A 23063-nucleotide genomic window follows, 5' to 3' on the forward strand; every position below is an offset into this window, starting at 1 on the left:
GAAACATTCAGCTTTTACGGCTCTAATTGAACCTGCAGGATCATCTTGGGACCTCTCGTCGCCGCATTGCGGCGCTATACTGAGTAATTTTAAGTGATCTTGCCGCGACGATATTGAGCAATAGATTATTATCCGAAGCGATCCGCAAATACGGTGTCGGCGGTGCGATCGATTCCTTATACTCTGACAGATTAAATCTCTGGTGTAAAGCAGGCATGCCGATCCTTAAATAAATTGTATATGGGGATAGGTAAACGCATAAGTATACATATGTATACCAATCGTAATCGTTTGCCCGTAATTGGCGATTGCAACCGTCCGAGACAATTGCGTTTCTCCTGGAAGCATTAGCGGGGATGCAGGCTTTCCTGCATATATTGACAATTCGTTCTGGGAACGTAATTAAGATGTAACGGACCCCTTCGGCATGTCACGTACGCCAGTTCGAAATTTTCTCTCACATTTTTCAGCTAAAACTGGACGTGTATGAAAATGTTTAACGAGACCTGCCGCGAAGTTTCCGTAAGTTTTATCTTCCAGTCGCGTTGTAACCTCATTGATGAAGAAAAAGTAAACTAAAAACATGGGCAAACAACACGCAACGACGTTGTAGAATTTGTTATTTAATATAGCGGTTACGTATACAGTCTCGAGAATTTGCAAATGGTCACAAGGATTGGAAAAATTACTCGATGCAATGCGTGCGACGAGGCTAGTCACATGACTTGTTCAACTACGTAGCGTACGATACTAGTCTACGTACGTATAAACATCCTTGGCTTAATAAAACGCCGCGGAATTGCCCAGATTTTGCGATTATGCCAATGTTAGATACTTTGCAAGCTAGACACGCGCATCTACTCGTGCAAGCGTATTATACCGACCGATATTGGTGTAATCAGAGAAAAAAATTGCACTTGGAAATGACGTTGTTTCACACAGCAAGAATCATAACGGAAGCCAGTTGTTTCAACAATCCTAGCTTGGTAAAAGAAAATCGGGGTGAGGAAATTTTTGGAAAAATTCATTTCTACGCACGTCATTTATGAACGGGTTACGAGCCGACTTTCTTGGAGGAATTTTCCAGGTTCATTTACGACAAGCAACGTCGTAAAGTCGCATCATCGTTAGTCGCGTCGATAGTTCCCATGTTTGCGGTCTAAGCAAGCCCTCTCAACATTTTTTAATAAACGCTTTTCTCTCTCTCTCTCTCTCTCTCTCTCTCTCAACTACTTTGAAGCGCCAATGCCTCAGGTACGAAATAATTGGAGTAGATGCGGTTAGGTTTGCACCTTCAAGGCGCCCGGGCACCGATCCTTCCGTTCTAAAACCATTCTATTCCTCATGTATTGAAATGATCCATAGGGTGTTACGCTGCTGTTATCCCCAAGCATGTAACTAGTGATTCAAACTCACATATAAACGTGATTGTTTTCGATACTTTCCGTCATTAAAGAGGCGGTCTTTCTGGATTTCGACAAATGGAATACCTACCGTTAGAATTTGGTAGTTTGGTAATGAACGTCTCGCCGATGTCGTGAAAAGCGCATTATAAAAATAAACCGCAAAGAAGAAAGCACGCGTGAATAACCGACGGGTGAAACTCACCGGTAATAATCTTTCTTGCAGTATATATTCCCGTCCTTACTGAAGCAGGTAACTTCGCCGTCGAGGCCCTGCCGACAGTGAGAGCACTGAAGGCAAGCGGCGTGCCACCTCCGGTCGACAGCCTGCAGGTAGAACCTGTCGGATATCCTGAGTCCGCACCCGGCGCAGATGACCGCCGGAGCATCGTCGGAGTGAGAGGGTGGCGTCGGCGGGGGTTCGATTTTGGGCACCGTCCTGAGGTGTTCGGAGGCCTGGTGGTGGAGGTGATGCTGGTGGTGGTGGTGGTGGTGGTGGTGGTGGAGGGCGTGGGGCGGCATCGCGACGTTACCCTGGTGATCGTAGGCCGTCCGGTACTCCTGACAGGGTCCGTGACCCGTCGACGAGGGGTACGCGTTGATCCTGAAGGCCTCGGGCGAGGATTGCTGGGTCCGTTCGCCCCTCGGCGAGGATCCGTACTCCCTCGAAGGCTCGTAGGAGGTCCCGTCGTAGCAGTTGTTGTTCGCCCCGCAGTGCGTCTGGTGCAGGGACGTCGTCGTTGTCGTCGGGGTCGTCGTCGTCTGGTGCGACGAGCCGTGGTGATGGCCGCTCGGCGGGCTGCAGGGCAGGGTCGTCGGTCGCGCGGCGTCGCCCATCGACGCCGGAAGGCAGGGGGAGAGGTCGCGTGCCTGGTCAACGGAGGCGGGACCCCCCACGGCGCCTCCTGGCCCACTTTGGCACCCCAGACCCAAGCCGCTGCCACGCTCCTGGGAGCTTGGAGGCTGCTGAAACCAATTGGGAATACGATTTAGATCGGTGGAGGAGTTCGATCGATGCTCTCGAAATTTTAATCAGTGAAAATTCACCGATTCCCAGTTTTAAGTATACCACTGGAAGAATAAACATTGCACATGCACTGACGTTACAGTGACTTTTCACCGATATCCCACTGATTTTCAGTCCGTATACACTGACTTCCTCCAGTGGTATATTTATAACTGAATCACATTAAGAGAGTGCACCTACACGTATATCGACAGCGTCAAAAATGATTCGGGGTGGAATTCCGTAGACTAAAATTTGGTAACGATTAAACGCTGTCTGATGTTATGTTTCCAAATTGATCCCGAAAGTTTTGTTTATAGATATCCACACCGGCCAAATTTGACGCAATATCTATTACGGTGTATAACCGTTATAGGATTTGCTAGAATCGACGGTTGCATATCGAAATTGCGCGAAGTGCGATTCTTCAAAGAATTCAGTCTCGCAAGCAATTAATGTTCAACTTCAAATGCTCCTTCTTTATTTCTATCCTGCTTTATCAATATGAGAACATTGCAAATCGCTGAAACTCTCGAGTTATCGTATGAGCGAATCGAATTCATACGTTCGAATTGCGCTACCAGCCACGATTGGATTAACCGTTCTTCAACCATCCCACCGTGGAGAATTTATTTCGTTAGTCTCGTTAAGCACGACCGCACAGCGAAGACCCTTCTTTATTCGTAATTGGGGAATACCTCCTATTGCAAATCGATAATGATTACGATCGCTGTATGGAAAGAAATGTTACGTTCTGAATTCCTGAATAACTATTTCAGCCTTTCGACTTTTTGTTCTCGCTTATCGTCAATACAATCAACCTTGCGGATACTACGTAATTTTTGATTACAATCGCGCAGGATTTCAAGACTTTTACATTTTGACCAGATAAGCATTATACGAGAGATGGAATACCGGATTCTTGTTCAAAAAAAAAGCAATACGAACGTTCGGAAGTATTAGCCGTCCAAAATCCGAGTGTTTGTGACGGAAGAGTATTCGAAATCCTAAGAAAAAAGTTCCTGTAGTATAATTCACACGATACTCTTCGTCAATTCTCAGCAACAGCCTTCCTTACCTGCCTCAGCAGCTAGCTCATGAGAACGCGAATCAGCGAGCGTGAAGCGCGATGACCGTTTGATAATAAGGAGTGAAGCTTTTTTGCGCCTTCCTAAACTTTTTCGCGATATTACCGAAACGTGTACTGGAATCAAGGTAGGTAGGTACTTGTACATTGCGCTGTTCTGTTCACGTTGCGATTGCGTAACCGTACGTTGTTATCTAATCTGGTATATTTTCAACCATCTGTCGTAGATCCCAAAGAATCTCGATATTTTCTTCTAATTTTCGGAGCGAAGAGTACGCAAATTATATAAACCGTGAACCATGCAATCCCTGGTGAACGAATAAGGGCGAATGCACAGTGCATGGGTAGCGCCTAAGTTACGGAAAGTTGGTACACCCGTTAATTATACCGCATAATATGTTCGAGAATCGAACGGTTACCACATATGCTATATACAGGTTTTCTTGCCGACGAACCGCTGCAAGGTGCAATGGGTAGAAATTTACAAGCCGGCCTGGTCGGTCTTTTCGCGTCATAAATATGCCATGACAAATGCAATTCCGTAGTGCGCGCGACCGCTGCAGATCTCTTCCTGTGTCCCTTCTTTCCTCTCTCTCCCGTCAGTCTCTCTTTCCTTCTCAGCGTCCCGTCGGAATCGTATAATCTCCTTCCTCAATTGGCACTCGAAATTCGAGCGCTCGACGAAAAACTCCGTCGTCTCGTCGGCATTGTGCAACCCGGTGAGCAGGCGAGGTGACAGCGACCGCCTGGATGGGCTGCCGATCCACGGAGACGACGCTGATGGATGTCGCGGTCCCCGCGCATGTGCGGAGCCCTATAAGGCCCTCGGCTCGGCCAATCGGAGCGCCCGCCGTGTTTCAATGTCAGCGCTGTCCGCGGTCGAGGACATAAATTACCGTGGGTAGGCAGGCAGGCTTGCTCGCAGATTACACACGCGGTGGAAAACCGATTCCCCTCGCATTTTGCGAGGGTTTCTTAACCGCGGGAACGAGGATTCGACTCGCCTCGGTTTTCTATCCAGCTATTTCGAAACTCTAACTCGGTTCCCGGAGGCGAGCGGAGAACTAAACGATCGGCGGAGGCCTCGAGTGGCTTTCCGATGATTAAGGTATTACACTCGACAAACAGTTTGGGCTGCCCTGACAGGGCCGTATTGTCCGAGGGCCCAGACCGTCGCCTGTCTCGGTGAACAATGCCCGTCCACCGCATTGCCCACCTCGGGGACCTTCTTCCTCTTCGACTCGCCCCCGGGTGAAGGGCCTCGACGTCCTTCCACGCTTTAAACTCATCGCAGGGACCCATTGACTCGAAGCGTCACAACATCGCCTCATTCGTCAGCTTTCAGCTTTGCGTCTTCTTCCCCACTTCGCGCCCGTTCCAGACCTCTGGTAGAGAGTCAAATTTAAGCGTCACTCGGAGACGTCTGCGTTACACAGATATAATATTCGTGAAAGTTACACGAACCGTTTCCGTCGCGTCGGGCGTAATCGTAACTAACGGTTAGGTATCTGCAGTTTTGACATTGTCGAAAAATGTTATACACGTTTCCTGCAGTCAACGCGAATGATACGATGACGACAAGTGTTCCTGTTTATATATTACTTCAGTTCAGTAATTCGGTAATTCATATATTACGAATCCGTTGCATACATAGCTCGAGGACTTGTGCAAGGCAAGTTTACTTTTGTAATCGTCATACGGTTACAGGTACAGTCACATCGGGGAATCTGTATCCATGCAAAATGCTCATTCAATAGACGGCGAGTAAACGATTGATGTTGGAGACGATGAAAATTGACTAAGACTTATAATCATTTTTTTATTCGTGATAATATCTACAGATGACCGCAAACCGAAGAGAATTTTCCGGATGAACGACTACATGTGAATATCGATGACCGATAAAATCTTGTCCTTTTAAACCGCTATATTGTCCGTTTCCTTCGATTACTCCATCAAGACTTGTGGAATAAACAATCTACTACTTTTATCAGAGATTCGGAGAACATCCGGTGGAAATTGATTTTTCCATCGCGGTCCACGTAACGACAAGTTGTTTCTCTTCGGATAAATTTCGCTTCCGATCGAGCAATTTCTGTCTGCAAAAACAATTCAATTGCTATTACACGCGTTCCAGTTTCTAATTCAGAATCAATTCTCCATTCTGTAATCCAAACCGAACCATTAACGTAATTTATTTATACCGTATTCCGAACAACGGAAGGTATTTTTTGTAAATTGAGGGGAAATCCAACAAAAAAAAGAACGAAAATGAAAAATAATACCGCGCGGTTGACTTAAATTCACAATTTCAGTTATCACCAATTTTCTTATCAAAGTACGAGATTCCGGTACCGAGAACAACCGACCTAACTAGTACTACGTTCAAATCTCCGTCCCGCAGAGTCTGGCCGCGCTTGATAATAAATTCCGTTTCAGCACGATCTTTGAAATGTGGAAATTACTTGCAGCTCAGCGAGGCTGGTCCAGCTTACGGTAGTGAGTTTCATCTGGTCGACCTCGCGGGTGTTCGCATCGGTCTGAGAGGAAATAGTATTTGTGACCGCTATTGGCTTCCTTGGTCGGTGACTGCGGTCAGCGATAACGACTCTGTACGTGTAGGAGTGCAGAGTTTCGGTACTGGTGGTGGTGTGCTGCCGTTGCCGCCACTTAACGCTACCGCGAGCAGCGATGCCGTCTGGTGGAAGCGAAGGTCTCTCGCGTTTTCTATGTCTAGCGTAGGCGGGTGTTGGCACGCGGTCGACGATAGCCGTTATCTCTGCTTTCTAGTCGGCTGCAGGGTGCGTGAATTAGGAGCAAACTGCTCGCCTTCACGCGATCCCTCTCATGTCAGCCGAATTTCACTCCTGTTCCACTCACACTTCGGCATACACCGCAGCCTTTCGAATTACACCTGTTCACACAACGCCCGCGGTTTCAAAGAGTGGGCGAATCCTTTTAACGTCTTCGACAAAAGAGGAAGAAATGAATGAACGGTCGAAATTCTCTTGTAATAGTTTCCTCTTTTTACTCGTTGTTCCGTTTCATTCGTAATCGACGAATAAATACTGCGGGATGCGGGATTAAGAAACCTCGAGAGCTAGCGGAGCGTTTCAACGGAATAGTTGCAAGCCCGTGTTTCGAGGTCTGGTGAAACTGAAAACTCTGCCAAGTCACCGTGGCCGTACGGCAGCCATCCGATACCTGTATTCCGATGAATTTCACCTGCAGTTTGCCGTTAAATTTTCGTCTCGTTTCGTGTCCTCCCCCTATTCCTCTCTCCCTTTCTTTCTGTCTCTATCTATCGTTCATCTAACGAAACGTGGCTATTAGATGAGGCCCGAATTTGTCACCATTGATTCTTAGCTCAGACGGAGAGTCGGCGTTGCCTGAAATCGTGGTCGGCTGTGAATATATCGGTACTGGGGTAGTAGACGAACTAGACGCCAAGTCGGGTCTCCGGCGAGTCGATTCGCCATCCGAATTTGAATACATGATTGGATTTTACGATCCCTTTGGTAATGTTCGACCGAACGAGGAAAATAAAAAAATCAACAACAGCTACGACGTGCAATAAAAATCTCAGGGTCGGGGTTTCGTCCGCGTTGCGATATTACAGGGAGAATTGTCGATCGGCGAGTATACATCGGATGGAGCGTCGCGACGCGACGGAAGGCGTCGGATGCGGCCAAAGCGCCGCGGCGCCGCTGACAGCGTCCGTAGGGCAATTAAAACGAAGAGGTAGACACGATTTACCGTTAGACGAGTTCGGAAGGCCGAGAGCGAGGTGCGGAGGCGAGTTAACCGGCCGACTTGATAATGCGTGGCGTAAAATACGGGCGACCGCCGACCGCAAGGTTGTCGAAGGCTGTACAGCCAAGCAACGGCTGGCCGGCATTGGTGGAAGAAGTGAAATCAACGATATTATTACACAGTATTAAGACTCCGGAGTCCTCCCGTACTAATCGCGTTCGTTCCGCCGGCCGGTCTGTTCAAAGACCGCCAATAAACTCGTCGACACTTTCCTACCACCCGCAGGAACCATCCTTGTGTACCATCCTTTCCGTCGTTCCCCGAGTGGATGTGGAAATCCCTCTCCGAGCGCCCCAGAATTTATTCACCCAACCGATCGACGACTCCGTGACGATACCTCGAGAGGTGAAAGAAATCTAGCGGTTCAGAGTCGTAAATGCAAACTCTGTCGAGCATCGTCGATTCACTGAATTATTTCCATGGGTTTGATCGCCGCGTATTCAGCATTATACGCGTGGTTTACGAGATTTGACAGCGCGTATCTTAGCTTCTTAGACCATTGCGGTTTACTCGGTTTATTCTTATTTATTGCAGTTTTTAAATCGACAGCCGTGTCTGCTGTAGCTCGTTTAGAACAAGCTCTAGAGATTTCGATGGTATATGTTATTGTACACAGATTTTTTTTTCGTTTTACACCTCAAGCCGGTTCTGTTACAGAAAATCGTATATTTAAAAAAAATATGACATGCTAATGATTTGTTGTAATTTTTTTTCTATTATTTTCACGGTCATAATCACTTGAGGTTAAATCGATCAATTTGTGTTCAATTACCATTATTATTATGTAAAATTTCTATTCCAAGCCACAGTACAGTTTCCATTTTATTCTTGACAAAATTTAAAAATTCAACAGTCAAAAAGTAAACCTAGAGATTACTAAAATAAGTGCTCGACCCAGATGGAGATAGAAATGGAAATTTTTCAGAGCTATAATTAACCGACTGTTGCTTCTCTGAGGAATTATAGGAATTAAACGAGTGCTGTTGTTCGGCGAGAGTTTGATTGGCTTGAGATGCATGACGTGTCCTGCTTGAGCGAGGTCATTCGATCTTTTTAATTCACCATTATATCGAGCGATTCATAATTAGTCCAACCAAGTCAGATAAGCGCAAAAGTGATTATTTTCTTCTGGTTTACCGCGATAGATTATGTTGCATAACATTTCAATGATATCGAAATGAAAGTATATTTTTACAGGCTTATTTTTCTGTTTACAAAATGTTAATCTGGAAACGTGCATAGCATATTCATTTCCTGTTGATTTTATTTTTCTCTTTCTCTCTCCGTTTTCCTGATATTGTTAGCTCAAAAGAAGGAAGCCGATAAACGATAAAAGAGCTTAGTTTATGAGTAAAACGAAACGTAAGCGCGACTTTGAGGCGACCCTTTTTTACCCCCCTTTCTCTCTCTCTCTCTCTCTCTCTGGGAGAATTTTAGTCACGTTAAGAAATTTCGTTAACCCGTTCCCATTTTGCTGCCTAATATAAACTGTACATGGCAAAATGACAAGATATTTTTTCGCCTATCTTCTTAATTCAAGAATCAATGCAATCGGCTGAACGAGATTCGTGGAAGCTGACACACGTCAATCCGGGTTTTCGGGGAATGATTCATGCTTATTTTTAGACTTCGCCCGCGAAACAACGTCACGATGTTTTATCAAGGGTCGCATATTCTAGTGATAAGGACAGTGCATCATCCCGACCCGCAGCGGCCTCCATGGTTACAAGGCGAAACGAAGGTCCGTGACAATAATACAGGAAAATTAAGGAAAACCGCATTTTTGTACGTCAAGCGTAGATATGGGCATACATTGTAAAGTGGTTCTTATTTGGGTCATGTTGGAATTTACTCGCGGTCGCCGTTTTTTCCCCAACTCTAACACGCCCCACCAAGCGGTCGAATTTTATACGAAAAAATGCATGCATTTGAAATTTTTTCAAAAAAAACTGTTAATCACTTTAAAACTGTATATTATAAAAATATGTCCTCCAGCTATTCTGTAAGAAATTTAACGCTGTACAAAAAAGATCTCTCACAAAGTTTTCGTAAATCTAATATTTATCACGTTATCAGCGATGACACTTTTTTTCTAAACAACATGATTACTTTTTCGGGGTACGTGCGAAGACGTGACGACACGAGCCAAATAAGAATCACCCTAATGCGTATCACCGTAAATAGAGACGAATTTGAAACCGCGTTTCATCCGTAAATCTGGGAACCCAAACGGACCTCTCTGGCTATTGGCTCCGAGAAAGACTGCTTCGAGGTCGCAATGCATGACCGGACCTCCAGATTACTCCGATTACGTGGCAATTCTGCCATGGCACCCACAACTTCGTTCGAGCTAGCCCATATCTGCCCGCGTCAAAATCCATCTGCTCGCGCCCTCTCGCGATTTCTCTCCACTTCTCCTCTAATTCTGTTTCTACTGCTCTCTTTTAGATCGCGCGGCCTCGGTGGTTAGTCTTCGGAGGTCAGACTTCCAATTCATTCAGCACGAAACTAGTGCGCATGCAGCGAGTCTCTCGTCAAAATAACCGGTCCGACCTTTGACCCCTTTATAAACTTTAGACATTGATTACAAGCCACGTAGATACTCGGTGGCACGGTTTAACACACGAGTATATTTAGCCTTTTTCTGCAGTTTTTGCGCATTCAAGTTGAACAGTTTTCAATATCGTAACGAAAGGACGATCGTGAAGAATAACGGAGGAATCGCGTAGGCATAGAAATCAACAAACATTCGAAGTCTCATGGAAGTCTGGAATTTCCATTTTTCATTATTTTATACGCACACAGAATCACGTGCATGTATCACAGATGCCATCAGAATTTTCCTCTCAACACGGTAGCGACAATTGGATTGTAAGAATTCAATCGCACGAGAACTGTAATCTACGCCAGACAAAGTTCCTTCTTTTCTTGTCCTTTTTTTCCCCCGTCATATCAAACGCCACACGTGCCAAAAACGAGCGTTTCGTGTTGCCGATAAATGCCGCAGACTTCGTATCACTGCGCGTGGAATCGCGGCTGTAAAATGAACCGCACGGAGTATAACGTACAAGACATGTTCGTAATTGATAACGTGGCATAAGAATTGATCCAAAAAAAATGTGAAAAAAAATAAAAAAAATACGACGATTGATCCGAAGATAAAACGTCGGTGCTCAGCGATCGTACAAAGTGAGTAATAATATTCCGCGACATCGAAGACGTTGCTGCGGCTATCGTAATATTTCGCAAATTTGTCGTTTATTTAAGAAGAGGCAAAAGCAGCGGCATCGGCATCGGCAGCCTCTGCGTGGATACATAAATTGTACGTTATAGTTTTGAGGTCCATTATCGCCACCAGACACGCTGGAGCGATGTGGTCTCCCACTCTTATCTCGTGAAAACAGTAATAATTCTCGTTCCTTCTCTCTTTCATTCGACGATGTGAGAGCGTTCTTCGCCGCTATTTATTCTCCCAGCTCGCTCATCCTCGCTCGGCGCAGATATGCTTCGTCTTGGTCTCTTCGCGACGCTTTTATTATCCCGTTCTATTTCTCTTTCTCCGACCGATTGTTTATAACCGAAGAGATCCGCGCGCCCCGAGCAGACGCGACGGCGTCAACTTGACGGCGTTTCAGCGAAGATATTCCGCGCGCAGTGCAGCCTCGCAGCGAAACCAAATATATGCCGCATCGACATCACAGTTCCCGATCCAGATTCAGCGCTGTCCGGAGGAACGTACTCTGCTCTTCGTTGACGATTTCATCGTCAATTAGTAATATTTTATATACGAACACCACGCGCGTGCATGTGGAACTTGCTCGAGGACGCGGACGTCGCCGAACGGCGGACAAACGAGCCTCTCTTATAGCACTGACGGGGAGATAAGAAGCTGTGTGTGGGATGTATCGTGTGTCGCATCTGATTTTTATATTACTCACAAACGTAGAGGATATTGTACGTAACGCAGGCTCACGGTAGTCCCGAGACTCGGGGAAGATGATTATGCTAATAATTCGAGGAGTTAATTGAGCGGCACTAATACTGCCGGTAATTACTGTTGCACCTTTTCGGAAATATACATGCGATATCCTATAACCGTTGTGCACCTCCGACACTTTCTCGGATAATATAACGGCTACAAATATAACGCAGGTACCGTATTTACTCATTCGATATCCGAAACCCGGCTTTGTCCAGTGTGTAACTTTTCTTTTTTCTTTCGCTCTTTTTCCTCTCCCCCGCAGCCGTACGCAAAGAAAAATATTGTCCATACGGACGGGACTTTTTTTTTTAAGTTAAATCTACGGCAATTGTGGCAAGATTTACAAATCCGATAATGAGTCACAATATGCTTAGATAGATGTACCACGACCGATGTAGATTTGACTGCGAGAAAAATCTACATTATATTTTTTTTTAACGGCGGTTCCCCGTCACACTGCATAATTTAGTCTCAAAAATGCATCTGCGATTCCGAGCTTTTGAACGCCTGTGTGTACTGCTGCAACTGAAAAATTACCCTGCTGTTACTAATCGTGATGTAAAAGACACCTAATGCAGTTTTTATTGATGCATGTTACAAAAATTATGGGTTTTTATGAAAAAAATTACTACCTTGCTTAGAAACGATGTATTTCGGCAGCACAAAATTTAAAATGTGACGACGCATTTTTCTGATGCAGCACGGTAAAAACTGCATTAGGTGTCTTTTGCATTACGATTACAGTAACAACCGGGTAATTTTTCTCAGATTGTTCTCTCCGTGTACCACACGCTGCACATGGTCGTAGAAGACGCGATACCGCATTCCTCGACTGTAGTGAACGACTTTTGATATCAAATTATATGTAACGTGCTACGTTACGTCAGCAGGATGCTCGGAATGATAAAAGTAATACGGCGATATAGAAAGGTCGTAAGTGGGTCCGTTGACATTTTCCCTATTCTGTCTACCTATACATTCGACGACAATTAATTCGAACTACTTTTTCAAAGAACTGAAAATGTGGTCACTTTTGTTAATCCTTTGATGGTGGATGCACACAAATATATTTCTTAAACTTTGTTTTATATCAAACAAGAAATAAAAAAAAATGGCAGAAGCAATAAGCTCCCGAATTTTTTATTTCAGAGAAATAATTACTTATTCAGCTCCGAACGTCCATCGAATAACTAACTGTCAAATTTAAGCATATTTGCAGTCTGTTATTTGGTTCAAAACTTTTTATACTATTCCCACGGAAAAAGTCAGTAAATAATTACCGATATATAATATTGTCAGCACAATTGACTGGCGTAACTTAATTGAAAATCACGAGTAAGAAATAATTGAATAGAACTTGGATATCGCGTTGAAAAAAAAAATGAATGAAGAAAAGTTTAAGTAATATTCGCCAGATCATATATTCGCATTGATCGGTAAAAAAGTTGTTCCGTTTGTGTTTAAATTTTATTTCGTAACCTGTACCATACTGTTCGTGTCATGAGAAATTATTGCGTCCAAACCTTGGTAAAAGAGTTTCGGAGAGATTTCTGCAAGGAATTAAGCCTAGCTGACCAAAGAAACAAGAAAAACGACAACAAAATGTGGTAGGGAAAAAAATGTCGAGTTACCATTTGCGTTAAAAAATGAGGAAAAAAAAAGCTCACAATCAGAAATAAAAGAAACAATCGTGTCAAGCGACATTGTAAACGTCTAAACAAATGTGTGTGTATATACCTATATATATACGGTGGTCCGCGATAAAGAAATATCACGTAGGTATAATATGCACGTGGTTTCTCTCGCGTGTACTACAATATGTATACCGTTATTACACACGTGCGTGTATACAGATATAGTACGCATACGTACATATGTATGTAACAGCAACACAGCGGACTTTGTTACGTAAGAGAGCGACGGCTACTTCGCCGGATCATTACAAGTCAACTGTTTGTTGCATTAGGCGTAACGTAAAATCCGCAAGTTCGTTATCGGACGTGCGAACCAGGACTCGTTCGTAGGAGAGGCCTAGTAGCTCGGAGCCTTGACAAGGCAGCCCATCGTTTTCGATAGATCGTACGTAATAAATATGGCGGTACCAAAAGTGGCGCAACACCTCGTTACTCCGCAAAACGTAGGCCGCGGCGTGTATCGCACGCACCGCAAGTGCGCAAGGTACGCCATTGGACACGGTAGATCCGTTATCGGTGAAAATATATGAGGAAAATATGACTTTCTACTCTGCATTGTACCGCGGTACGTATGTATCTTGATGCAGGTGGTGGCGACAGTTGACGTACGGCTGACTCCTTCCTCGTCGCGTGGTCGTCGTTGTATAGCCTTTTGAATCCCCGCTGGGTTGCACCTATAATAGCCACGCCGGCAACTATGCGGCATACCCTACTAAGTATGTGGGCAACGGGCTGCAGCGACAGGAGCGAGTTGTCGGGGCGATGACAGCCTTTCGTCCACTCTTACGCCGGTGAAAAAACTGAGAAAAACTCGCGTCTCGACCCACCGCCGAGTCGCAATTTTCCTCATTAACCGAACTACGACGACTACGACGACCAGCTTTGCCTGACTCCGCCCGCGGTAACGCTCCTTATTGCCGCGAGCTTGACGTTAAGAAACTATGAGAAACTCGCGTGCAGTTTTGAGATGCGCATTGCATTATAGACCGCGTTCCTGCTTTTTTTTACCCTCCCCCCAGTTCTCGGCGTGCCGAACGTATCGTTACGGTTTGGCAAAATTCTTGCCAATTGTCCACGCATTCGTACGACACCAACCGTGCGATGGTGTGACGCACGCTTTTGCCGCAGCAGCGTTTTCCCGTTCGGCCTGTTCGAGATCGTTTTAGCCTGAGACGGCGAGGCGGACGCAATTTATTGCCAATTAATTTCAGTCACATCCAGACTCGGACATAAACGCCTTGCAATTTAGATTAATTCGAAAACAAGAGTTGGCTAAGAAAAGGACCGTGTGACCGTCGCGGTTGCTGATGTACGTTTCGCCGGACGGGAGACCCTTTTGATCGATCGGTTAAACCTCCTTGACGCTTTGAATTTAGATAAACGTTACAACCGTGCCTCTGTAATAATGCATTACGTACAGCAAGAGCTGATTTATCGAAAATTTTTACACCAGACGAGTTAAAATATGACCTAGTGTGTAAGTATTGCAAAAATTCTTGTACTCTTAAATTTTCGCCTCTCGTGCCATCGCTATCCAAAATTCTGTCATTACGTTATTACGGGCTTAGGACAGGTGACTCGGTGAAGGTTAACGACGGAAATCATATATTGATTTCGTCGCTTTCTCCATGACCGATGAGCAGTTAATTAAGAGTGTGGAAGTGACAGGATCAGTTTCGTTGCGCCCTCGATTGTCGAAGGCATAAACATTTGCCAGCATCCTGCGAATGGATACAGCTTAGAATATATAATATATACGCTTCGGTTCTGTCCCGTTGCTTACGAGTCCCATTCATCCTCACCCGAAGTACACAGGCAGAACAATGAGTAACTCAAGAATTATAGCTCTAGCAAAATCCGTTGGGTACAATACTGAGTTGCGGATGACGACAGGCGACAAAGAGATCCGACGGCATGAGAAGGTCAGGCGTAATGCGAACGAACCGTACGACGTACAAGTAATCCGGTAAAGGGACCGGAAATGTTTAATGTAAGCCGATTAATGGAGGTAGGATACAAGCGGTACTCGGGTGGGGTGGAAGATGAAGTCGAGGAGTGTAGGTAAACAAGAGTTCGAAGCCGAAGACGAGGACGCGGAACGCCGGCGCGTAGAGCAAATCGGGCGACAGCCGAAATTCCTCACAGATTCTCGGTCCGGCGGTCTGTTAATTAATTGCCACAGCAAAGAAGAATCAACGGAGCAGGACTTACCCAATGCATGCCGGTGGTGGGAGGGGCGCGCTCCTCATACACCCCCATCAGGGTGGCTGCTGTCGCGGGGTGGTTCCCGCCGTGGGGTTGAGGGCGAGAAGCAGGTGGGAGGGGGCCGGGGGACCGGGACGCCGGTGACGCGGAGATGGCGTCTGCCGAGCGTCGTCCAACCCGCCCGAAGACGCTACCTCCTCGAAAGGGGGCGCGACACTTTTGACCCGAGCATAAAAGGTGGCCGGTATTTGGGAGGGCGGGGGCGCCGATTTACCGGCCGAGGTCAACGATCGCCGGATCTATCGATCGCTCGATCGGCACTCGATGCACACTCGGAAGAGTTCCCTGCGTCCTTGAGCCGCTCCGCGAACAAGATTGGCTCCTCGCAACGTTCACCAAGTTTAAATTTGTCTTAGAAACGAACCGCACTGACGATCGCGACGATTTCCACACCGGGTCGTGTGCCGATGATTCTTCGTTCCGGTTCAGGGTATCACTGTCAGCCTCACTTTGGTGGCCCCGTTTTCATCCTCGGCATATTCCGTCCCGTGGAGAACACTCACCGCGGATGTTTGACCCGAGCTGAGAACCTTGCGTATTTGTCGATCACTTAATCCCGACCAGGACACAGCCGAATTTCGTCGGATGATCGAGGGTCGATCGATATCCTGTCGCGTGCTCGTTGCGCTCTTCCGGGTGTCGAAGATTCGTGAGAATCTTGGGCCCGGAGTGTTTCGAAGGTTTGTTCTCCCTCCTTTTATCTCAAGTTGCGAAGGAGCTCGTGAAAAATGGCTTTGTCGAGCTGCCGCGCAGGCTGCCCTGCGAGAGAATTCCAGTTCCACACCGGTCAGAGCGAACTTTGAACCCCCGAAGCTTGCGGGCGACGCGAGAATATTTTCTCAAGTTGAAGAAAAAAAGAAAATAAAGACTGTCGGCCGATGGCTGCCGATCCCTCGAGATACCGATGTTCCGTTTCCAATACAAAGACCCGGTCCGTCGGCACACTGCTTTTGTACACACCACACGCACTGTCGAGATACGCAAAAAACACTGTATTAAAACTTGTTTCGGGATGCGAGTCGAATTATCGAAGCCCGTGCGGGGGACACTCGACGAGGAAACCGCGCGGCGCGTCGGGGAACCGGGTTCTCTTTATCTTTTTTTATATTACATATAGAATCGTCGGGGCATCGGGGTCCTCGGTGTCGATTTTGACTGACGCATCTCGCGCACTGGCCTCGCGCATGTGCTGTGACGATGGATTCGAGGGCTCGCGCTGCGCTGTGGCGAACACACTCGGCCCGGGCCGCGTTGTGGAGTGAGGGAACGGCCAGATGGAGCGGCGTCGACGGCGGCCAGCGCCCCTCGCGGAGCGGAACAGAACCAGGAAAAGTGGGGCGGCCAGCGTCGGTTGGACGGCCTCCGCGTTCCCCACCCGAAACCGACAGGCTCCACCTCTTCCTCGGCCTCCCTCGGATCCCCTCGGACCTCGGCTCGCCAGGGCGACCTGACAAGTACAACTCGACAAACGCTCAAGAGACTCGAGGCGACGCGATGTTACGTCGGGGCGAACCGGGCGCTGCGTGCTTTCCAAACCATCCTCCGGGAGGACGGATATTCGAGTTTTGTTTCCACCAGTTTGGATGCACTCCGAAATTGACCTCGTTCCTGCGACCTAACACACTGAGAAAAATTACATTTGTTACGGTAACTAGAAAAATTGAGTAAAACGGGTATCGTTAAAAAAAAACTGTCCGAGTATTGTTGGAATTAGGAAAAACGAGGTACGCGTTACCATTTTGCGCTATTGTCGATACTTTTGCGGTAATTGCAGCGCTAAATCAGTTTCTGAGGTTTACTCTACTTTTTTTAGTTAAATAAGGCTTTGACATCGTTTTATTGTTGCACAAGCATTAAATTTTTGCAACAGTTGCAAGAAAATATAGCAACAGTGATCGTATTGATAAAGAATAGTACCTAACGGATACTAGACTTTTCGGTAACAGCTAGAAAACTAATTTTCATTTTCTACCTAGTACTATATTTTTCGTTTGTGGTAAAAAATGAAAATAGTTAAGGACCGAGCGGTAACCGTAAATAAAAATTTCTCTCATCGCACCTACCTTTGTTTTCCAATCTGCTCGCAGCTTGCAAGTTCGTACTTCACCCTCTGGTTTCATATCGTATCTGCTCAATATTCGATGCCGACGCGTCTCTTTCGTCATTATAACTTCCGTATTCCGTACTCTATCTCAACATTCTTAAAATCTGCATTCGTTCGGTTTGGCTTCCTTGTATCCTGTGCTAAGCAATTTTCAAGCTCAAAGCTTACCTTCTACCTCTACCATACGTGTTATGCCTTTTCACTCCCGTTTTCTAAATTCTTTGTTCTGCCATCACATCCGTTACTTCCTATTTTCAACGGTTCAAATTTCCGGACTTGAACGATGATTTTCTGCACCTTTTTTCGCATTTATCGTATCTCGGACTTCACTTTTTACCTGACGTTTGAAGCCTGGGTTACGCTCGCATCTTGAAGTTCATAATTTCAGCTTTCCGCATCACGTGCATCGTCTACCTTTTGAGACATGCCTGAAACAGTTCATCCAACATTCAAGTTCCTTACGCTATACGTAAAACAGGAAGTTATAACATGCGGGTAAATTTGAAACTAGAATTATCGATAATTTTCACGTGATTACTGTCAATCTTGAAGAGATTGGATTCCGACAGAGCGTAGAGACTTTCATTGTCAATCAATATCCGATACATGTACGTACATATACACATCTTACTCGCATGGTATCGCAATATGACCGCGTTGCAATCTCGATATCATTGATTTACGTTACGCAAGTAAAGTATATGTAACTAACCAACATTCAGCAGCTACGCAACTTGTACACGGTATACCCGTACGAATAATGTGCGCCTGGACAACCACCTTTATCTCTATACCGTTGCGTGGAAGGTATCTTGCTCCGTCTTGCCTATTCCTTATATCCCGTAAGGTGCGTACATGTCGCGCGTACACGCCTTACACACCCACGAGTATAAGAGACATAGGTATCTACCGATACATGCTACAGGGAGCGTATCACCGAGTTACGCAACCGAGATAAAATAACGTGTTTATTGTTCTATTGAAAAAATGATTACTTGAACAGTTTTACCCGGCTGTTGCTTGGTCAAAGCGACTGTACGTACGTACACGTTCACTGCCGCACGGCAATACCGGGGCATTCGTGTGCCTGACTAGCCCGCAAGAGTCCATACTCGAATATATCTTTTCTCAATTGCACACGCTGAGTAAGCACAACTCCACTTAGCGTATTGGAATTTGAACCCGTCGAATTAATCATCTCGAAATTTGACAAGCGTCCTCTTTTTCTGCACGGTACTGGATAAGTCTCTTAATTCCCGATGAGATCTGCACGGCCGGGAATCTTCAATCCTGTCAAGCGCATACGTAATATTCGAAAGATAGCCAAATCGAGGAGTTCAGATTCCAAAACGTATTTCGTCCGGGTACGTATCACGCACACCGCGAAGGTATATCGAGTCCGGCTTCTGGTGTACGCACTCCGTGTCGAAAGGTAAACACACGTCGATAAATTCCGAGATTTCTAATCCGTGTAATCAGTTTAATAATCTCTAATCAAACACTCGAGAAACGGCGATGACTCCCCGGCCGACGTAGAACGGCTTTGATCACTCGATAAAGCTCCGAGCGAACGTCACGACGGAATTTCACTCTGTACACTGATTTGCTCGGTTTACCTACGAATGCAGGAATTTGCCGGGTAAAATGTGTAGTTATCAGGACACATAATTGCCGTAAACGAGCGCCTCCTAAATACCTAACCATAAACCGTTAAATGCCAAATCCCGAGCCACGCGCCACGCTGCAGGCCGACCGTTTGGTCACGTACTCCTTCCTCGGTTTCTTCGACGGCGAGACGGGTGTACCCGGGTATCGTCCGCGAGATCACCGGACCGAGCAGCAACGCGTGCGGCCACACTTTCCGCGGTCGGCCCTTTTTGCGGCTCGAATCTACGTCTGGTAACCCAACTCCCGGTGAATACGAGATCGCCGGACGCGTCCTTTCGCGCTTTTTGCTCCCGCAGCCAACGCTCTACGCAGCCAGCCTCAAAACTGTTTTCCAAGGAACGTGCCCGGGACGCGACTCGACGGTCTTGTACGGATTTCTTAAGCTCGCGTTCCACATGCCTGGAGGCGGCCTGCCAGATCTTAATTTCCCGAGACTCCCCTTCGGCGGCCACTTTTCCAGGTGCGGTGCGCCGCGTATATCGGCCGTTTCTATCAGCCCGTTAAAACACGGCTATTGACAGTGTAATGTCGAAAGTGACCGTTGAGCTGCCCCACGAGATATTCGTAGTACGTGCCGCTGTACAATCGAGGCATTAGCATAAGCTTGTGCTGCTTGTACGAGGAGCATAAAAGTAATCTTCCGAAATCGGTATAAAGTATCCAACAGTATCCTAAGTGCACGAGCACCTGACGGTCTTTCGACACATCCGATCAGACAGTTACACCCGATCCATTTATTTTCCTTCGCGTCGTACGTGGTCGACTTTCTTGAATCGGCCAAACAGTAAAACGGTCTTACTTATACTACGGAAAGATTATAACGCTGCACAGTTGCAGGTATAATAAGGTCACGTTTTGTATGTTGATCAGTTTTTCCGATGGCGGACGATCCAACGATGGCGACAACTGATGTGAGAAGGCTGTAATCTAAAACTACGAGGAAGCAACGCATGGTCATGAGTTATAGGTATCTCGCAATGATCTTGATCTTGATACGGTGTTACCTGTATTAACACACGGGTATCTGTAAAAATATGTAAGAGTTTATCGTCTTGATTGCCGGTCGAATCGCGGTTTTTGGGTTTACACGAGAGAACTGATAACATTTTTCGGTTGATTTCTACCGTATACACCTTCACGTACTTTACACGATCATTTTGCTCCCGTTGATCGATCTCTGTTGTATTTGGCTAATCGTACATGTACCTAAAATTACCGCAGCGATTGTTATTGTGAAAAAAAGTGGACTATCGAACGCCGTGGTGACAATCATTGATCGTGTATTGAAATTATCTCGACAAACTCTGATTTTGTTCCGATCGCGAATGTTGTTGGTTCGACGATTGCGACGCAGTTTGCACCTGCAGTTTTGTTCGTACTCGGTTGAAACACTGCAGAGGTGAGAACTTCTTACATCTGCAGCCAGAAACGAGTTCAACGATTTGGCTGCTAGTTCCATGCAGGAAATATGGAAAACCGATTTACCGGTGTACAGTAGTAAGCAATCGCGATCTAGGTATAAGTATATCGCTGTTAACCGCAGCTCGTGTCGATTTTCGTAACGGGGAAAGATAGGGAACAAATTCTATAGGCTATGCTCGGAAACGGCGAGCGATAACAAATACCTTGTGTATATTTTAGGCTCGACGTGACGTTCGACGCTTGAGACGTTTTAGGTACACCAAGGAGAAAAAAGAGGTCAATTTTTTGTTTATTTATAGGTCGATTTTTTGACGCAGCTGGCTCGAAGCCTGTTGTAAATCGGCGTCGTGTTAAATCGCAGCTCAATGTTGGATCGCCAATCGCTACGCATTTAATGCCCGTTACCGTACCCATTGTATCCCACGCTCTAATCGCAGGGAAATATTTTCTTGTATAAATCCCGAGGGATGGGATATCGCCGTGGCGTAAAACTTCCGACCTGTTCCTCCGATGCATCGCGGTGCTGCCGAAGCTCGCAAAGCTCGTGCAGGTACAACGCCCACCCTCCGGCAGCTTTGCACAACCTCGCATTGCAAAACTGGACCGTTACCTATCGCCGATTTACCTCCGATGCACACGTTAGCTACGCCAGGAAACTCTTTCGTCGAACCTGGACTCTTAGATCCTGCGACACAATGCACCACTGTAGGTTTAATGAAGTGGAATTCAAGCTTGAGGCGATACACACCGATGGAATAAACGACGCAGCAAAGTCTGTCAGACTGCAACGTTCGGCTGTGTTTACATCATGGTTACTTATGGCTCGTGTATTTCAGTGACGCGTTTTACGCGATTTGTAATATTTTATAGACGAATATTTTTGAGAATGAAACGCATACATTAACGATGTAATTCTATAAACGACTTATCCGTCTCCTCGACGTTTAGAAAGTACCGGTATTATAAATATAACTGTAGACGCCATTGTGATCCGTGCTTAATAGGATCCCCAACCTTCGTTTCTAGCTATTATGAAGCAACGATGTCACAGAATGTTGTGACTCGTATCTCATTTGGATGATACAATTATTACTCCTCCATCTCTAACGCCCTAAATTTTCGAAATACGAAGACTGCTTTGTGACCGCGGAGGTATAAACTACGCTTCAATCTCATGTTTTGAACGTCTGATACTGGTGACTTTCAAAGGGGAAAAATGATCTACCATATTTACCCGAGTAGCGTGTCTTATACACAGACTCCATCCACTAGAGTATGATTTGAATTTCACAGTGAAGTTAGACTTCTCGACAAATCATTGAATATGAATGTAGTAAGTACCTATCAGACGCTATAGGAATACCTCGTATCAAAAAAGTTTCAGCCCTGGAACATCGTTGCCTCGTAAAGCTCGAAATAAAGGTTGGGGATCCTCTTATTAATAGGATATTACTGCACTCCATCTCAACATGGACTTGGACTTTAACATACCTCTAAATATTCAAATACGTGATCTAGAATGCAAACAAAGGAGTAATAGCCGGTTTTCGCGTAAAACCAAAACCTATCGGTGTGTCTTTGTTCCATATTTATCGTTGCGTAAAAATGGAAGACATTTAAAACAAATTACTGCTACACATTGTTCATTGGACAGCAGTTTGTTGATGTTTTTCCTGTATGACTGTACCAAATTATATGGTATTATTACCAAAGCGTGTTGTTCTGTTTTTGACTATTCGCTGCTATCCTGAAGTAAGGATACCGTAATCAGGTGCGGTAATCGGCTTAGTGGGTTTAAAAGTGTCGATATAGATACAGTTTTCGGATGTTAAGAAGCGACGGTTTGTTAGAAATGGTTGGCGATCTGTCAGCGTGGCGCAACACCTCGCAAGATAAAGATGTCGGGATCAGATCCGTTCTAAATGGAGAAACCTTGTAAAGGGTCCCGAGGAAAGCGCGATTGTACTCGAGGATGCTGTTAACGCGTCGTGTGAATGCCGAGGACCCAGGGATGGGACAATGCCTCGGAGACTCCCCGCCGACTTCGGGGTCCCGCCTGCTGAGAGCCCCCCACGACTGGGACCCACAAAGCTATGTACGCGCGAGACTTTCTGCCACGCCGTTTGTGTTTGGTGCGGAAACCGTTTAAATAGAAATCCATGGAACCAGATCAGCTGCTGGCTTTGATTAGCCTCCGACGGACGCTTTCCGGTATAACATACAATGTGCGGTTGAGAGAAGGGATGCCTCAAGCTCGGGCTTTCGATCTGCTGGTTTCTCGAAATTTCGTAATATTCGAAAGACTGAACAGGACTCGGGAATCCGATGGAATTCGGGGAACCTTGTTCGGACACTTCGTGTTTCACGTACGCGACTTTGAATACTCCTACTCAGGCTGTGTTTCACTTCGCCAAGCGTATCCCGAGATTGTCAGAGATTTCGTGGGACTTTAAACAGCGATGTACACGGGACTCGGAGAGTGATTAACCCCCGACCTCAGCCTTCGGTGTACCGCCACACACTCGTGGGAAGTCCCGTGGTTGTTTAATGCTTGCCAACGGCGGAGGTTCGGTTTCCAAAACAGACATCATGCCGGGGCTATTGGATTCTGGGCTGACC

General features: G+C 46.1%; 1 protein-coding gene across 2 annotated transcripts in view; it reads right to left on the reverse strand.

Annotated features, from left to right (window-relative positions):
* LOC124211880 (protein apterous-like) overlaps nucleotides 1-18107 on the reverse strand; it is a 35490-nt gene extending 17383 nt beyond the window's left edge. The window contains exons 1-3 of one of the 2 annotated variants that reach the window (XM_046611391.2): nucleotides 17314-18107; nucleotides 15197-16873; nucleotides 1609-2366 (exon numbers count right to left, since the gene is read on the reverse strand). In XM_046611391.2, the coding sequence (XP_046467347.1) occupies nucleotides 1609-2366; nucleotides 15197-15244 (806 nt within the window). In that variant the 5' untranslated portion in view covers nucleotides 15245-16873; nucleotides 17314-18107. Of the gene's footprint in view, nucleotides 1-1608; nucleotides 2370-15196; nucleotides 16874-17313 lie in introns of both variants that reach the window. The other variant, XM_046611390.2, reaches the window with a different exon arrangement.
* Between the last annotated feature and the right edge of the window lie 4956 nt (nucleotides 18108-23063).

The sequence above is a fragment of the Neodiprion pinetum genome, chromosome 2, assembly GCF_021155775.2.
Source record: "Neodiprion pinetum isolate iyNeoPine1 chromosome 2, iyNeoPine1.2, whole genome shotgun sequence".
NCBI lineage: Eukaryota > Metazoa > Arthropoda > Insecta > Hymenoptera > Diprionidae > Neodiprion > Neodiprion pinetum.